General features: G+C 35.5%; 1 protein-coding gene across 2 annotated transcripts in view; it reads left to right on the forward strand.

The window, feature by feature from the left end:
• Positions 1-7790, forward strand: part of DBF4 (DBF4 zinc finger) — a 26259-nt gene extending 18469 nt beyond the window's left edge. Inside the window, exons 8-12 of one of the 2 annotated variants that reach the window (XM_003782644.2) lie at positions 597-642; positions 2386-2514; positions 3236-3350; positions 5261-5385; positions 6596-7790. In XM_003782644.2, coding sequence (XP_003782692.1) covers positions 597-642; positions 2386-2514; positions 3236-3350; positions 5261-5385; positions 6596-7583 — 1403 coding nt within the window. In that variant the 3' untranslated portion in view covers positions 7584-7790. The remainder of the gene's footprint in view (positions 1-596; positions 643-2385; positions 2515-3235; positions 3351-5260; positions 5386-6595) is intronic. The other variant, XM_023519510.1, reaches the window with a different exon arrangement.
• The last annotated feature ends 8137 nt before the right edge of the window (positions 7791-15927 follow it).

A 15927-nucleotide genomic window follows, 5' to 3' on the forward strand; every position in this document is an offset into this window, starting at 1 on the left:
CAAAAAAAAAAAAAAATTAAGAATTATTAGATTGCTAAGAAAATCATTTATATTGAAATTTAGTTATCAGAGTAGTTTTTAATGTAAAATAGTGCTAAAAGTTTTATTACACATTAGAAACAAGTTTCTAGTGGTGATTCTGATAGCTACTATCATTTTGAATTAGCTTTTAATGATGCTTTGAGATCTGTAATAACCTGGTATGAAAATCTGTTTCCATTGGTATCAAAGTCACAAGTCTATTAATACTACTGTGATTAGTTGCTTACACTATACAATCAGAGGAAATGTTACATTTCAATTAGAGGTTAGTGGAAATAAGTTTTTTTCTATTCTAATTTATGATCCTCTAAAATCTTACTCATTTCAGAGCTCCATTAAGTTTAGGAATCTCGGATGTAGACAGAGGTTCTGTAATTTTGGGAAATGGGGTGATAATGGAAAGTACTTCACATGAGGCTTAAAACTTTGAAATGGATACACATAATTACTTTTTGGTTTGGGTTTTTCTGAGGTTTTTTTTTGCCATAGTGGTTTTAGTTAGAATAAAAATTCTTGGATTTATAAGTATCTAATATGTTTTCTGTGTTCTCAAGCAGGAAGACTCAAAAAACCTTTTGTAAAGGTGGAAGATATGAGCCAGTAAGTATCTAAGTCCAAGATTTCTGATTTAGGGTGTTGCCTGTGGCTCAGTAAGTAGGGCACTGGCCCCATATACCAAAGGTGGCAGGTTCAATCTGGCCCCAACCAAACTGCAACAACAGCAAAAAAAGATTTCTGATTTAAGTATAGTATTCAAAAAGAAAATTTCCTAACTAATTAATCTAGCTCCTTTTATAATCATTCTCTGGCTAAATGAGTTTGACATGGAAGAATTAGATTATTTTATCTTGATTTTTTTCAGTTACTCATTTAGGTATATATGGTTAATTATCTTGGGTACTCATGCTAAGATAATATAATAAAGATGTTTTGAAAGCTTTTTATGAAATGTGTTACTGTTAAGAAAAAAAGGCAATTCAAAATGAGGCCTTGAGAAGAAAGCAATAGATGGAAAGATATCTCATGTTCATGGATTGGAAGACTTAATATAGTTAAAGATGTCACTACTATCAACAAAATTAGATTCTCACAGTCGCTGATTTCAAAACTTACTATAAAGCTACTGTGGCATAAGGACAGGCATATAGATGTGTGAAATGGACTAGATAGTCCAGAAATAAGCCTTTATGTGTACAGTCAAATGATTTTTGACAAGAGTGTGAAGATCATTCAATGGGCAAAAGACAGTTTTCAACAAATACTATTGCAAAAACTAAATGTTCATACTCAAAGGAATAATACATCATATGCAAAAATTAACTCAAAATGGATAAGGGACATAAAACTCCTAGAAGAAAACATAGGGCAGAAGCTTCATGACACTGGATTTGGCAGAAATTTCTTATATATGGAACTAAAAGTACAGGCAGTAAAAGAATTTAATTGGACTGTGTCAGAATTATAAATTTCTATGTATCTCCCATTGTGACACAGAAAAAAGGGATTAAACAACCTGATTAAAAAATGGGCAAAGCACTGAATAGACATTTCTCCAAAGATGATGTATAAACAGCCAACTAGCATATTAAAAAAGACAGTCCACATCACTAATCATTACGGAATTGTAAATCTCAACCACAATGAGATATGATTTCACTATCATTAGAGTGGCTACTATCAAGAAAACCCATAATAGTTAAAAGGTGGAAACAACCCAAGTCCATTAGCAAACGAATAGATAAGACAAATGGGGGAATAGATATATGAGCATATATACTCTCTCAATGGAATATTATTCAGCCTTTAAAAAAGAGTGAAAATTCTGACGTGCTATAAAATGAATGAACCTTGACAACATTATGCTAAGTGAAATAAGAGGTAAAAATACTGCATGATTCCAGCTATATGAAGCACCTGGGATAGTCAAATTCATAAAAGCAGGAAGTAGAATAGTAGTTAAAAGGTAGGAGAGGTTAACGAAGAGTTAACCATTTGATGGGTACACAGTTTCAGTTTTTCCAAAGTGAGGAGAGTTCTGGAAATGGATGGTGGTGGCGTAAGTTCCACAGACATATGAATACTTAATACAACTAAACTGTACACTTAAAATGGTTTAGATAGTAAATTTTGTGTATCTTGCCACAGTTTAGAAATCTGATTTTTAAGTGTTAAAAATTTAATCCTAGAAATTGTTTTTTTTTTCTTAAAGGAAACCTAACTGATTTCTGTTGCTTATTTCAGATTCTAGATGAAGTATATGATTTTCAGACATAAAACTTTAAAACTTATTTTCTTTCCTTTCATCATAGAGAATCTCATGTATGTGTCTTTTTATTCTTCCAGACTTTATAGGCCATTTTATCTTCAGCTGACCAATATGCCTTTTATAAATTATTCTATTCAGAAGCCTTGCAGTCCATTTGATGTAGATAAGCCATCTAGCATCCAGAAGCAAACTCAGGTTAAACTAAGGTTGGTTTGAATCTTTATTTTTAGAGGTAATGTTATTTAGAATATCATCTCAAGTAGTTTTCCTTTTTAAACAAACATTTGTAGGCTGGGCATAATGGCTCATGCCGGTTGTCCTAGTACTCTGGGTGACTGAAGTGAGTGGATTGCCTGAGCTCACAGGTTCGAGACAGCCTGAGAAGTGAGACCTCATTTCTAAAAATAGTGCTATGGTGGGCACCTGTAGTCCCAGTTACTCGGGAGGCAAGAGAATTGCTTGAGCCCTAGAGTTTGAGGTTGCTTTGAGCGCTCTACTAAGGGCAACACAAGTGAGATGACTGTCTCAAAAAAATAATAATAATAAAATATTTGTAATAGTCCATTTTATGCTGTGATGGTGGATTCTGTTTCTAATTATTAGTCCGGTTACTTTTCTCCTATATATTTTTAATCTCCTATTCTGGATTTGAAATCTGAATTGGTTTTAAGTGTCATTTTTAGATACTTTAGATAGATTTGGAAGTGATGACATAAAATATTTGTAAATAATGAAAATGTGTTCTCTAGAATATTCATTATATTCTTCATTTGCTTCTGAATTTCTTAAAATGTGATGAAAAATATTTACTGGTACAAATCTCTGTGCACACTGTGGCAGATTCTGTATATGATAAGTTAGGACAATAACTTTTAAAAATGATTCCTTGGGCTTAGCAATTTTTTTACCATGTATTTCTATCATCAGAATCCAAACAGATGGTGATAAATGTGGTGGAACCCCAATTCAACTCCAGTTGAAAGAGAAGAAAAAAAAAGGATATTGTGAATGTTGCTTGATGAAATATGAAGATCTTGAAACTGTAAATGTGATTTTATGTTTAAGGGATTGATGTTTCTAAAACAATATTATTTTCCATTTAAATTTTAGTTTATTCTTCTGCTAGTGGTTTACAACTTGATAATTTTAAGTAGTGTATTTTTTTTTTTTTTGGTATAGAAACATCTTAAGTTTTAAGAACTCAAAGGGGTAAATGAATATTTTAAAATCATTTTTATCCCTTCAACAAATACTTATTGAATACTTACTTTATACTGATCATTACTGTGGGTGAATAGCATTGAACAAAAGAGACAAACTTCCTATCTTTGTGAAGGTTACATTCTGTGGGATAGCAGTTGAGCTAGGTCATGGGATAAAATAATAATCAGGTTAGACCTGGTGGCTCATATCTATAATCCTACTAAAAAAGCCCTTCTCTTTTTGGGAAGCTTGAAGTGAGTGTATTACCTGAGGCTGGGAGTTAAAGACTAGCCTAGGCAACATAAGAAGACCACCTTCTCTGCAAAAAAATAGAAAAGTTAACCAGACGTGGTGATATGTACCTGTAGTCCCTGCTACTTAGGAGTCTGAGGCAGGAGGATCACTTGAGTCCAGGAGTTTGAGCCATGGTGATGCCACTTCCCTTATACACAGGGAACAGAGTGAGACACCCTCTCTCTCTCTCCCTCTCCCCCTCTCTCTCTCTCACTACATATATATACACACACATATATACACACATACACACACACACACATATATATATAATTTGTCCTAAGATTCTAAATTGAAGTTTGATTTACATAGTATAACCTAAATTTGGTGTTTTATATGTTTCCTTTCTATCATAAAGGATAAAAACATGGTTGGTTTAAAATTGCTTTTGACTGGAAGCTAGAGCTATCTCCAAAATTATTTTCCTTTCTCAAAAAATCATTTTGAAAATTACAGATTGGTCCTGAAAATTTGCTTTACATTGTACCAACAGAATAATTATTAAGAATGGATGCTTTCATTAATACTAGTTTGTTGCTAATTTGATGCTCAGAAAATGGTGGTGCTAAAAAAAAGAAAAAAAAATTTGGCCATTGGTTGCCACAGAGAAGGAAAATTAGAAGAGTAGGTGCGGAGTGGAAATTTAAGATCATATTTATAGATTTTCATTTATATCAAAGTTACTAAGAAAATTAAATGTTCTTTTTTTAAAATCTTGTGGTACTGGAAGTAAGGCAACAAACAAAGGCAGACTTTCTCTACCCTTACACATCTCAGGGTCTGGCAAAAAAGATATAAAATATGTATTTGCAAGTGTGACAAGTATCACAAAGGTGAAGTATAAGACACAATAGTTACAAATAATAACCAAGAATGATTGTTATAGAAGGCCCAACTGAGAAAATGACTAGTAATCAAGACCTAAAAGATGAGTAAAAAGAACTAAATCTGTTTTTCTTCCAGAACATGAATATATATTTTTATAACAAAGTCATTCCTTTCTGTTCCATCCTAAACACAAATTAGTAACTTTTCTCACTGAAAAATGAAAGACTCCAGTTCTACTGGTTTCTCAGAAGTTATTTTTATTTTACTACTTAATATCCTTTAAAGTCTAATAAAGAGTATTTTCATTTCAGATCAGTCTGGGCAAGATAGCAAGCTCCTGTTTCTACAAAAAAACTTAAAATAAGCTAAGCATGGTAGGAAGCTGAGGCAGGAAGATGCTCTGAGCTCAGGAGTTTGAGGCTACAGTGAGCTGTGAACATGCCACTGCACTCCAGCCACTTTAGCCTATGTAGCAGAGAAAGACCATGTCTCAAAAAAAAAGTATTATTTTGAATAGTTATTAAAAACCTAATTTGGGGGTGTGAAAATGTTAACCTGAACAAAAAGGCATCTGTTGCTTTTAATATATAATTTTTTTATGACATAAGCTTTTTTATTTTGTTTTAGCACCTTCTAAGTGAGCAACACAGAAACTTTGCCCAGAGTAACCAATATCAAGTTGTTGATGACATTGTATCTAAGTTAGTTTTTGACTTTGTGGAATATGAAAGAGACACACCTGAAAAAAAAAGGTAATTTTTCAACCTAAGTTTTAAATTCTACTATAACATTAAGCTGTTTTATTAAACTAAAAATAAATCCAAAACCTGTCTGTTCTTAGAAGGGATATATTCAAGATATAAGTATAATTAAGAGCTAATAACTTTTTCCCTTCCCTCTGTCCTCATTGCCAAAGGTACTTACTTACCTGTGATTACTTTTAATTTCCTCCTTGATAACTGTAGTTTAGCAGGAGTTGTTTTTATAAAGAGCCACATTTTTTTTATCACCCATTTGTTCTCAAAGGAATCATAAGTAAAGGTAATACAATAAATATAAAAGGAACCATTCTGGCTAGGGAAGAGGCAAAAATGTGTATAAGTTGATTACCCAAAGTAGTTTAACAAACTGGTCAACATATGGAGTGGTCAGTTTAAGGAACTAGGCCTCCTATACTGATACATATATGTGATGCATGTCGGGACTATGAAAATTAGGTCAGTTTAAGGAGGTGGTCAACTATTGATGTTCTACTATATTTCTTAGCTTACAGAGTCTATGACACGTGTAACATAAAACTTCATTGGTGAGCTGTTAACTTTTATTTGTATATAATTTGGTATTGTCTAACAAACTGGCATCCCAATGATATTGAGGTGCTCCTTGAAGAAAAAGGTTTTAGGTCAAATATGAGTGTAAAACTTAGTTTACTATTTTGTCACTTTTAAAAGTATAAAGATAAATTTCTAGCTCACGTTGATACTAAATATTTAATCTTAAGTATAAATTTGTAAATATGTTCCTGCCTTAGGTTTCCCAATAAATACTCATTCTCCACATTGCTAAGTAAAATGAAGAGTACCATGTGCATTAATTAAATCAAAGCACAGAAATGGATGAAAATTTTCAGGATATTGAAAACAAAATTAATGGCAGGCCTCAAAGCCTTTACTATCATCTTCCTTTGGTTACTTGATTGAACTAGTTTTAAACACTAAATTCAGGATATTGGTTATCTCTAGATAAGAATGGGGATGAGGTGTGGTACATTGGAATTTTCAGCTCCATCTATAAAGATTTATTACTTTAAAACATTTGTCAATATGTTAGAATTTCTATATTTATGTAATATTTTCTAAGTTAGGTTTATGAAAGGTTTAAAAGATGTTTTCACTAAGTTAATATCTAACTATTCAGGAATTTGTTTTGATAGCAATCATTTTAATTTTTTTTCCTATAAAGAATAAAATACAGTGTTGGATCACTTTCTCCCATTTCTGCAAGTGTCCTGAAAAAGACTGAACCAAAAGAAAAACTAGAATTGCAATATATTTCTCAGAAAGACTTCAGGGAAAATAACATACAGGTGATGGAGGAAAAATTCCTGTATAAAGAGACCCAGGAACCTGGACAAAAACTTGTGTTTATTTCAAAGTCCATCCCTTCCCCTTTGAATGAGTTCAGAGGACCAAAAGAGAAAATGAGTAATAAATGTTCCGTGTTAAATCCAGTTGAAAATGACCCAAAACAGAATTTTCCACAACTACCTCCACATGAAAATAAACAGGAATACAATCTTGACATTTGTGAACATAAAATAACTGTAAGTGAATATGACTTAGAAGAACTTAAAGTAGATTGCCGTTCATGTAAGCTACAGACATCTATTTTTGTTTCTGATTTCAACATGGATAATAGTGCATCACAACCAAAACAAAAGTCAAATACTATGCTTTTTCCAGCAAAGGATCTGAAGGGAAAAGACCTTCATTCAATACATGGTCATGATTTTGGTGTGGTAACAATAAACAGTTCACAAGAACACCTAACAATTCAGGCAAAGACTCCATCCCATATTCCTCCAGTGGAACCCAATGAATGTGACATCAAGAATATGGACAGTTTACCTTCTGGTAAAATCCATCGAAAAGTAAAAATATCATTAGGACGAAATAAAAAAGAAAATCTGGAACCAAATACTGAATTAGATAAGAAAAGGACAGAATTTCTCATTACACAAGAAGAAAACAGAATTTGTAGTTCACCAGTACAATCTTTATTGGAGTTGTTTCAGACTAGTGAAGAGAAATCAGAATTTATGGGTTTTACAAGCTACACTGAAAACAGTGGTATTTGCAAGGTTTTAGATATTTGGGAAGAAGAAAATTCAAATAATCTGTTGTCAATGTTTTTCTCTTCTCCATCAACTTCTACATTTACTGGCTTTTAGACTTTAAAAATTGTGCTTTTCAGAGGTGATAAGGATGATATTCTTGAAATTTTTATAAATATGTATAAAAAATTCTTAGGTTTTTTTTTGCCAACTTTGTTTACAAAACTAAATGTTAATATTAATAAAGGTAATGTTTGCAATTTTCTACTGAATTGAATACCTATTACAGAAATATTACAGAATAAACATGACTTGTCTTATTTTTCCTGATAGTTACAGCTTGCTTTATGTTACTGAAAACCAATTTCAAGTGAAATTTTGAAAACATGTAATTTAGCATTTCAAATTTGAATATTCTTGTTACATCTATTGTCAATTAAAATAGGTTCCCATGGTAACATTATTGGCTTTAAAAACTTAAATTTCAAACAAAGGGAAAAAATGTGTTAACTTCTATATAGGGTGGACATAAAATTCATGTGCAATTTAAAATACTTTAACGGGCCAGGCGCAGTGGCTCATGCCTTTAATCCCAGCACTTGGGAGGCCAATGTGGGTGGATTGCCTGAGCTCACAGGTTTGAGACCAGCCTGAGCCAGAGCAAGACCTCATCTCTAAAAATAGCCAGGTGTTGTGGTGGCCACCTCTCATCTCAGCTACTCAGGAGGCTGAGAAGAGAATCGCTTAGGCCCAAGAGTTAGAGGTTGCTGTGAGCTGTGATGCTACAGCACTCTACTGAGGGCTACAAAGTGAGACTCAGTCTCAAAAAAATAAAATTAAAATTAAAATACTTCAGAGTAAATTGCATATGAACTTTATGTCAGCTCTGTATTTGAATTCTGGAAGTCATTACAAGAAACATTGACACTTGAGGATGACCCATTTTACTGTTTTGTAAATTATGAGTAGGGATAACTAGAAACCATGAAAAAAACCAGGTTACCAAATGGAATGTAAGTTTTCTGCTATTCTTATTTACTTTGGTAAATAACTTTGAAAATTTCTTCAAAAATTGACAGTTTACTCCCTGATTTGGTATTACAGGATGAAAAAGAAAGGATGCCATTAAGTTTCAGGTATAGTTTTGAGATTTATATGAAGAATTGCCTTGATCTGTCACTTATAGATACAATAACTTGGAGAAGAGAAAATTCAAATAAGAAATTTCAGCTTTTATCTGTGGACATAGGCATTTGCCTTTGAGTATGTTTTTATTAGAAATAAAGCATTCACATCGAATGACATTTTTTCACAGTAAAAAATTGGTGCCATTTAATATTATATAAATACAATTTTCACAAAAAATTACCTTTACCTACTGGTCTTAAATTTTTGAATATGCTTTCCTTTTGACCATGTGGACAATGTCAATGAGAAATACTGGCTTTTCTTTCAACAGCTTTATTGTTCACACCAATACTTTTAGTATCAATGAAAGAGTCTTAAGAGTATGTATATGCAAACCTAGTTTCCATGGTAAATTATTGTTGCAGCATTTTCTTTCTCCAAAAAAAAAAAAAAAATGCATGTGTGTGAAGATTTTGTAGGCAGCCTTCTAGAAATCTAGATGAAACTCGGAAAAATATTTGTAAGGGTTTTTTCCCTTCAGTTATCTTTATTCTACCAAATTTTGCAAATAAAAAGTATTCATAATCTACGATCTTTTGACTTTATAGTCTACAATTGGCAATGGGGGTACTCTTTGCCTCCCAAATTGTTTGGCATACTTTGCCTCAGTTGTATTTAATAAGGATAAAAGGACTCAATCTAAACTTTCCAGTAGTTGAAAGTTATTAAACTTTATTCTTATACTATTTTTGAACTATTATTTTGAACACTGGCACTTCAAAGTACTTAGATTTCAGTTTGGAACAATGCTTTAAATTTTAAAAGGACCACCACATAGAGTTTGTATGAGTTACGCTACGTGGATGGGCACCAAGCCAAGAGGATGATGCTGGTTATCTGCAACAAGCAGTGCGCCTTGGCATTGAACACGTCCTAGAGTTGGTGTTTTCCCTAATTTTTGCCAACGTGCCTATGGGGTTGTATTTACCCAGAGGGTGCTGTTTTTATTTTTGTTTTTTAATTCTCTAACAGCATGCGCTTTTGGTTTGGTTTCCAGATGTGCTCACAAAAGGACACTTAATCTTTAATGCAGCAAGGTATCTTTGAAAGTGGGAATCTTCAAAGATCCCTCAACAGGGAAAATAGGAAAACACTTGGTTTGCTTGATAGAAAGTGACATATTTTGTCCAAAGTGGACAAATAACAAGAAGTCCACAGCAAGCACAGGATAAGAAGAATTTGGTGATTATCAAAAGCACTGAAGTTGAAAGGTGTTTGGGAAGAAAACAAAAGGCACCCTAATTAACTTTCAGCTAAGGGCAGCAGGTATTATATTCAAAGTTGGTGGCTCTATTTTTTTAAGGGTAGCTAGAAACAGCAGCAGTGAAGACAATGTGATTTTGTGACTCAAAAATGAAAGGAATATTTATCTTTCCAAGATGACAAACATGCAATTGTAGCAGAAAAGTTCGTTTTACTACAAATCAGTACAATCTCAAGTGTTTTTGAAGCCAGTGACTTTTTTGCATTCATCATTTAGTATTGTCTAATAAAATAATTTATGAAACTATAAGTAGTTGTTTTTAATTGTAATGTTTATAATATGTAGAGAACCCGAATGAATGTGAAAGAGGAACAGAAAACAAAGGACTTTAGGTCTAAGACTTATCTAAAACCATTGAACCTGAACCCTTTATTCTGTAAATGTTACCAGATGAGAATTTGAGGGTTTTTTAAGCACTTTGTTGCTAGGATGCATGTGTAGTTAATACTATTCTGCCATCTAAAGGAATTACTAAAATACTTAGTTGATAAATGTTATTTATTTAAATGTTACCAGTTTTAATGAAATATAGTTTTGATTGGGATACCAAAGATTGTTTTATATTCCACTTTTCAATCAGAAATCATTCTGATGCTGTTTCATTAATAAGGTGAAATGTGAGAATGGTGGCCCTTTTCTGATAGATGGGAAGGTTTTAAAGCCCAATAGTGAATGTAAATTAAACATTCACTGGGCTACCTGTACTTAAGCCATGAGATTGCCAAGTTAAAAGATGTGAAATAATGCCAGTCACAGAGTCCATTGCTCAAGAGATACTAACTGGGCCCAAATTAGCTTAGATAACAGCCACTACAGAATTCTGTGGCTCAAAATCTGTGATATAACAAATAGTACTGTACATAGCCGTGTGCTATGATTATGTTATTTGTCACAGTGGAATGGTCAGGTGCACAAAAGGTCAGTTTAGCCTTTGTTTAGCTGTACTACTTATAGGTAATGTTTAATGGTGTTACACAAAAAGCATGACATGTTTCCACAAATTCCAACCAAGAAGTCATCTTTTCTGTGTAAAGAAGCAAGAACATTACGCCCATCTGTTCACCTGTGCACACTAGCAGCTATGTTGAACCACTTAAGTTGAAAAGCAGAACTCTAACCCCTGCAAACAAGTTTTTTACCCTTAATAAGCAGCGTTAATTTTGTAGGCATTTGAGGGATGCCTACAAAATCCCATACCAAATAGGTATGTATGTATGAAGATGTGTATGTATAAGAAGAATAAAGAGGCAAAAATAATTTGTCAGCAAAAAATAATACCCTGCAAGAAAAAGGTACACTAATTTTGAAAACTGTAGGAAAATAGCATGTAACAAAAAAGACTTGTGCAATAAGAAGAAACTCTGCACTGGATTATAACACAGATATACTCAGCTATACCAGGTGAAGAATGTCTCAAAAGTCCTTCATGAGAAGTCATTATCAAAGTCCTCATATATTTGTAATTTATTTAGTCATGCTTATAAATAGTGTTTAGCAGAACTTCAGTTGCCCTCAATACTTATGCTAACTTCAAATCTCAAATGCTTAAATGAACATTGGGAATAGGTAAGTAATATGTGTGTGTTGTATAATACACATAGGCTTCTCTATTATATAAAATTTAAATTACTCTTAAAAATGTTTAATGATACATAAATATATGCAGTGTTTTTTAAATGTCCTACTCATACCTTTTTGCTCTCACCAACAATGTGTTGTTTAACTGTTTTAAGAGCTGGGCATGGTGGCTCATGCTTGTAATCCCAGCACTTTGGGAACCCAAAATGGGAGGACCACTTGATGCCGGGAGTTTGAGACCAGCCTGAGCAAAAGCAAGACCCTTCTCTACAAAAAATAGAAAAATTAGCCTGGCATGGTGGTATATGCTTCTAGTCCCAGCTCAGGAGGTTGAAGCAGGAAGATTGCTTGAGCTGGGAGTTTGAGGTTGCAATGAACTATGATGTCACCAACGTGCTGTAGACAGGGCAGCACAGCAAGACTCCTAAAAAAAAAAAATTACCAAGAATGGTGGTGCATGCCTGTAAGCCTAGCACTTTGGGAGGCTGAGGTGGTGGATTGCTTGAGCTCAGGAGTTTGAGACCAGCCTGAACTAGAGCAAGACCCCGTCTCTGTAAATAGCCAGGCACTAGGGGCATCTGTAGTTCCCAGCTACTTGGAAGGCTGAGGCAAAAGGATCACTTGAACCCAAGAGTTTGAGGTTGCTGTGAGCTATGTGATGCCATGGCACTCTTACTGAGGGTAACAAAGTGAGACTGTCTCAAAAAAAAAAAAAAAAAAAAAAAAAAAAAAAGAAATCACCTCCAACCTGATTCTACTGAGGTCATTCCAATCTATTATTCAGGCAGCCTCTTGTTAATTCAATATGAATAAAACCTGTTGATTGCATGATCATGGTCCCCTATCTCCTTTGCTGTAAAGTCAGTCCCTTTGTCTCACCAGAGTTACATTTGATGCTATGCCAATGGAGCCCTCTGTAGGTCCTCAAAAAGTGATGGTGTGGACAATAAATTTCTCCAAACCAAACTCAGACCTGGCATGTTTATAACTGTACCCATTGTAAACGACTTGCCATCACATGCCGAGTTGGCCTCCAAGAGGGACTATGCCATATCAGGAACTCATTTTTGATCTTTGTTTCTGAAGGTTGGGCATTTAGCAAGTGACAGAAACACTACATCAGTTTTGATAAATAGGAACCTATTTATTCAGCCTAGAAATAGCTTTTATCCTGCCCACTATGGCCATTTTGCTCATTTATGGCCACCATGTGAACATCAGGTGGCATTAATATACAGTAGGCAGAAACTCAAGCTACTTCCACATAAGGGGATGAGCAAATACTCCACTCAGAACTACCCATTGGGAAGATACTCCCTTATGACTGGCTTTCAGTGCCACCAGAGTAGAGCCATGTGACAGTTGCCATCTGTTTTCATCTGGCACTCACAAAAGCAACCTATTTGTGAACAAAGTTTGGGTCTTTCCTCCTTTTTCAGTAGGTCTTAAGAGATGGCCTGGCCAGTAGTAGTACATCTATAAGTGTGACCTGAGGGAGTGGCATTGATAAAACAGCAGCGTGTAACATCAGCTGCCTGCTTATGCAACTTTAGTCCTCTGGTCTTGCTCTTGCTCATGCTCAATCCCAGATACACCTGTTTCATCTTAAAGTGAATTGTTGGCTGTAACTGCCTAGTGCTATGACTTGGTAGGTCATATAAAACCCCAGGTCATGATTGGAAGGTGAGACCACATGGTAGGATTTGCTCTGTGGTTGCATACTCCGTTTCATACATCGTATAAGAAAGTTTGTTTTTTTGTTTTTTTTTTTAAATTCATGACTGCACATGGTGGCTCATGCCTGTAATTCTAGCACTTTGGGAGGCAAAGGCAGGTGGATTGCTTGAGCCCAGGAGTTCCAGACGAGCCTGAGCAAGAGTGAGACCTTATTCTCTATTAAAAATAAAAACTGAAGCAGGAGGATCACTTGAGTCCAAGAGTTTGAGTATGATGCCACTGCACTCTACCTAGGGGGACAAAGTGAGACTCAAGAAAACATCCAAAAAAAAAAAAAAAAGGCATGACTCCACTAAAGATGGTCTGACCTCTATTCTAAAAGTTTTATTGAGGCCACGTGGAGTTCGCCATTCCACAGCATCTTTTCCTGCCACTAAACCTCCAGGAAACAGTCATACCTGCCTCATGTGGTTAGCCCTTCTCACGCAAGGGCTCCACTCACCGCTGGAAGCTTTTCCTTCACTGGGTTGAAACAGTATTCCCAGTTGGAGTTTACTGCCTCCAGAACCTGAGAGGCCTAACAGGCATTACACTTCCTTTATGTATGGAAGGGTAATATGCAATGATTTGTCCTTTACTTTGGATATGATGTCCTGGCATGCCCCAACCACCAAAACTTTAAAAAGTCACTGATGTAGGGCGGCACCTGTGGCTCAAAGGAGTAAGGTGCTGACCCCATATGCTGGAGGTGGTGGGTTCAAGCCCAGCCCCAGCCAAAAGCAAAGAAAAAAAAAAGTCACTGATGTAACAGGTTTCTGGATCTCTTACCTGGTGAACATGTGTTTTTTGTTGTTGCTTTTATGAGAAAGAGTCTTATTGTGTCACCCTCAGTAGAGTGCTGTGGCATCACAGCTTACAGCAACCTCAAACTCTTGGGCTTAAGCAATTCTCTTGCCTCAGCCTCTCAAGTAGCTGGAACTACAGGTGCCCACTACTTTTTGTTGCAGTTGTCATTGTTTAGCAGGCCCAGGCAGGGCTTGAACCTGCCAACTTTGGTATATTTAGCTGGCGCCCTAATCACTGTACTATGGGTGCTGAGCCTGAACATGTGTCTTATCAAAGTTCCCAGTGTGCTAGCAAGTACTTATTTGATTCCATAAATATGTTATCAATATATTAAAGATTAATATGATATTCTCCATGGCATCTAGTGGTCTGAATCTCTTCAAAATAGCTCTGGAGTAAAATTACAAACATATATTGTAATCATTTCCCTGTGGATGCAGACTGTTTCTGATACTTTTTTTAATAGGTATGGAAAATTATGCATCTGCCTGGTGAATGGCTGTATACTATACACCTGAGGCCATGTTAATTTACAATCAAAAATATACCCCATCTAGGTCCCCTGCAGTGGCTCATGCCTGTAATCTTAGTACTTTGGTAGACCAAGGCTGGAGGGGTGCCTGAGGCCAGGAGTTTGAAAACAGACTGAAGAAAATAGCAAGACCCTCCCCCCATTCTACAAAAAAAGGGAAAAATTAGCCAGGCATACTGGCACACACCTGGAGCTCCAGATTCTTGGGAGGCTGAGACAGGAGAAGCACTTGAGCCCAGGAGATTGAAGTTGCTGTGAGCTGTGATGACACCACAGTACTCTATCCCTGGCAACAACAGAGCCAGACTCTATCTAAACACACACGTCTGGCACTGAAACTGAAATTGAGGCTACTAGTTATTGTAGTTTGTGGTGGTTTTCTGTCAGTTTTTATGATCCAAATGAATATAATGGCAATCAACCATCCCTGTATCTTTTAGTTCAGTGGTTCTCAACCTTCCTAATGCCCCGACCCTTTAATACAGTTCCTCATGTTGTGGTGACCCCTAACCATAAAATTATTTTTGTTGCTACTTCATAACTGTAATTTTGCTACTGTTATGAATCGCAATATAAATATCTGATATTAGGCGACCCCTGTGAAAGGGTCATTCAACCACCAAAGGGGTTTCAACCCACAGGTTGAGATATTTAAAGACACTTAATTCCTCCATTTTTACCACCCCAACTATTCCCATCCCCAGGTTAAGATATTGTTAATTTATTATTTTGGTTGAAGGATATAGGCAGTTTCAAAGTTTTCCACTGAGTCTTTTCCAATATAATAGTTTTTTGTCCTGTCTGCTAGGAGCATAGTATGAGGAAGTATATGAAGTACTATTTCTCTTATAATATATTCAGGGATTTAGCAGATGACACATTCTGAGCCAAACCTTAGCAAGATTCCACTTATTACATGGCTCCCATATGGCCCCTGTCAATAAGGAGCTATCGAACCCAGGTATCAATAACAATTCCAACCCCAAGACCAAGAAATATATGGGTATTCCCCTTTCCTCAGTGCACAGTTACCCAAATAACTAGGGAATAATTACCACGAGCAGTTGAAATATGTTGTATGGGGTGGTGCCTGTGGCTCAAGAGGGTAGGGCGCTGGCTCCATATGCTGGAGGTAGTGGGTTCAAACCCAGCCCTGGCCAAAAACTATAAAAAAAAAAAATCAAAAAAAGAAATATGTTGTATGGTCTTTCTCTTGGGGATATAGCCTCTTCTCCAGTCAATGGTTTCAACATTAAAAAACTGACTTAAGACTAGAAACAGGGCTTGGCACCTGTGGCTCAATCGGCTAAGGCGCCAGCCACATACACCTAAGGTGGCGGGTTTGAATCCCCAGCCTGGGCCCGCCAAACAACAAT

This window comes from Otolemur garnettii, unplaced genomic scaffold (genome assembly GCF_000181295.1).
Source record: "Otolemur garnettii isolate 467f Iridium unplaced genomic scaffold, OtoGar3 scaffold00005, whole genome shotgun sequence".
Classification (NCBI taxonomy): Eukaryota; Metazoa; Chordata; class Mammalia; order Primates; family Galagidae; genus Otolemur; species Otolemur garnettii.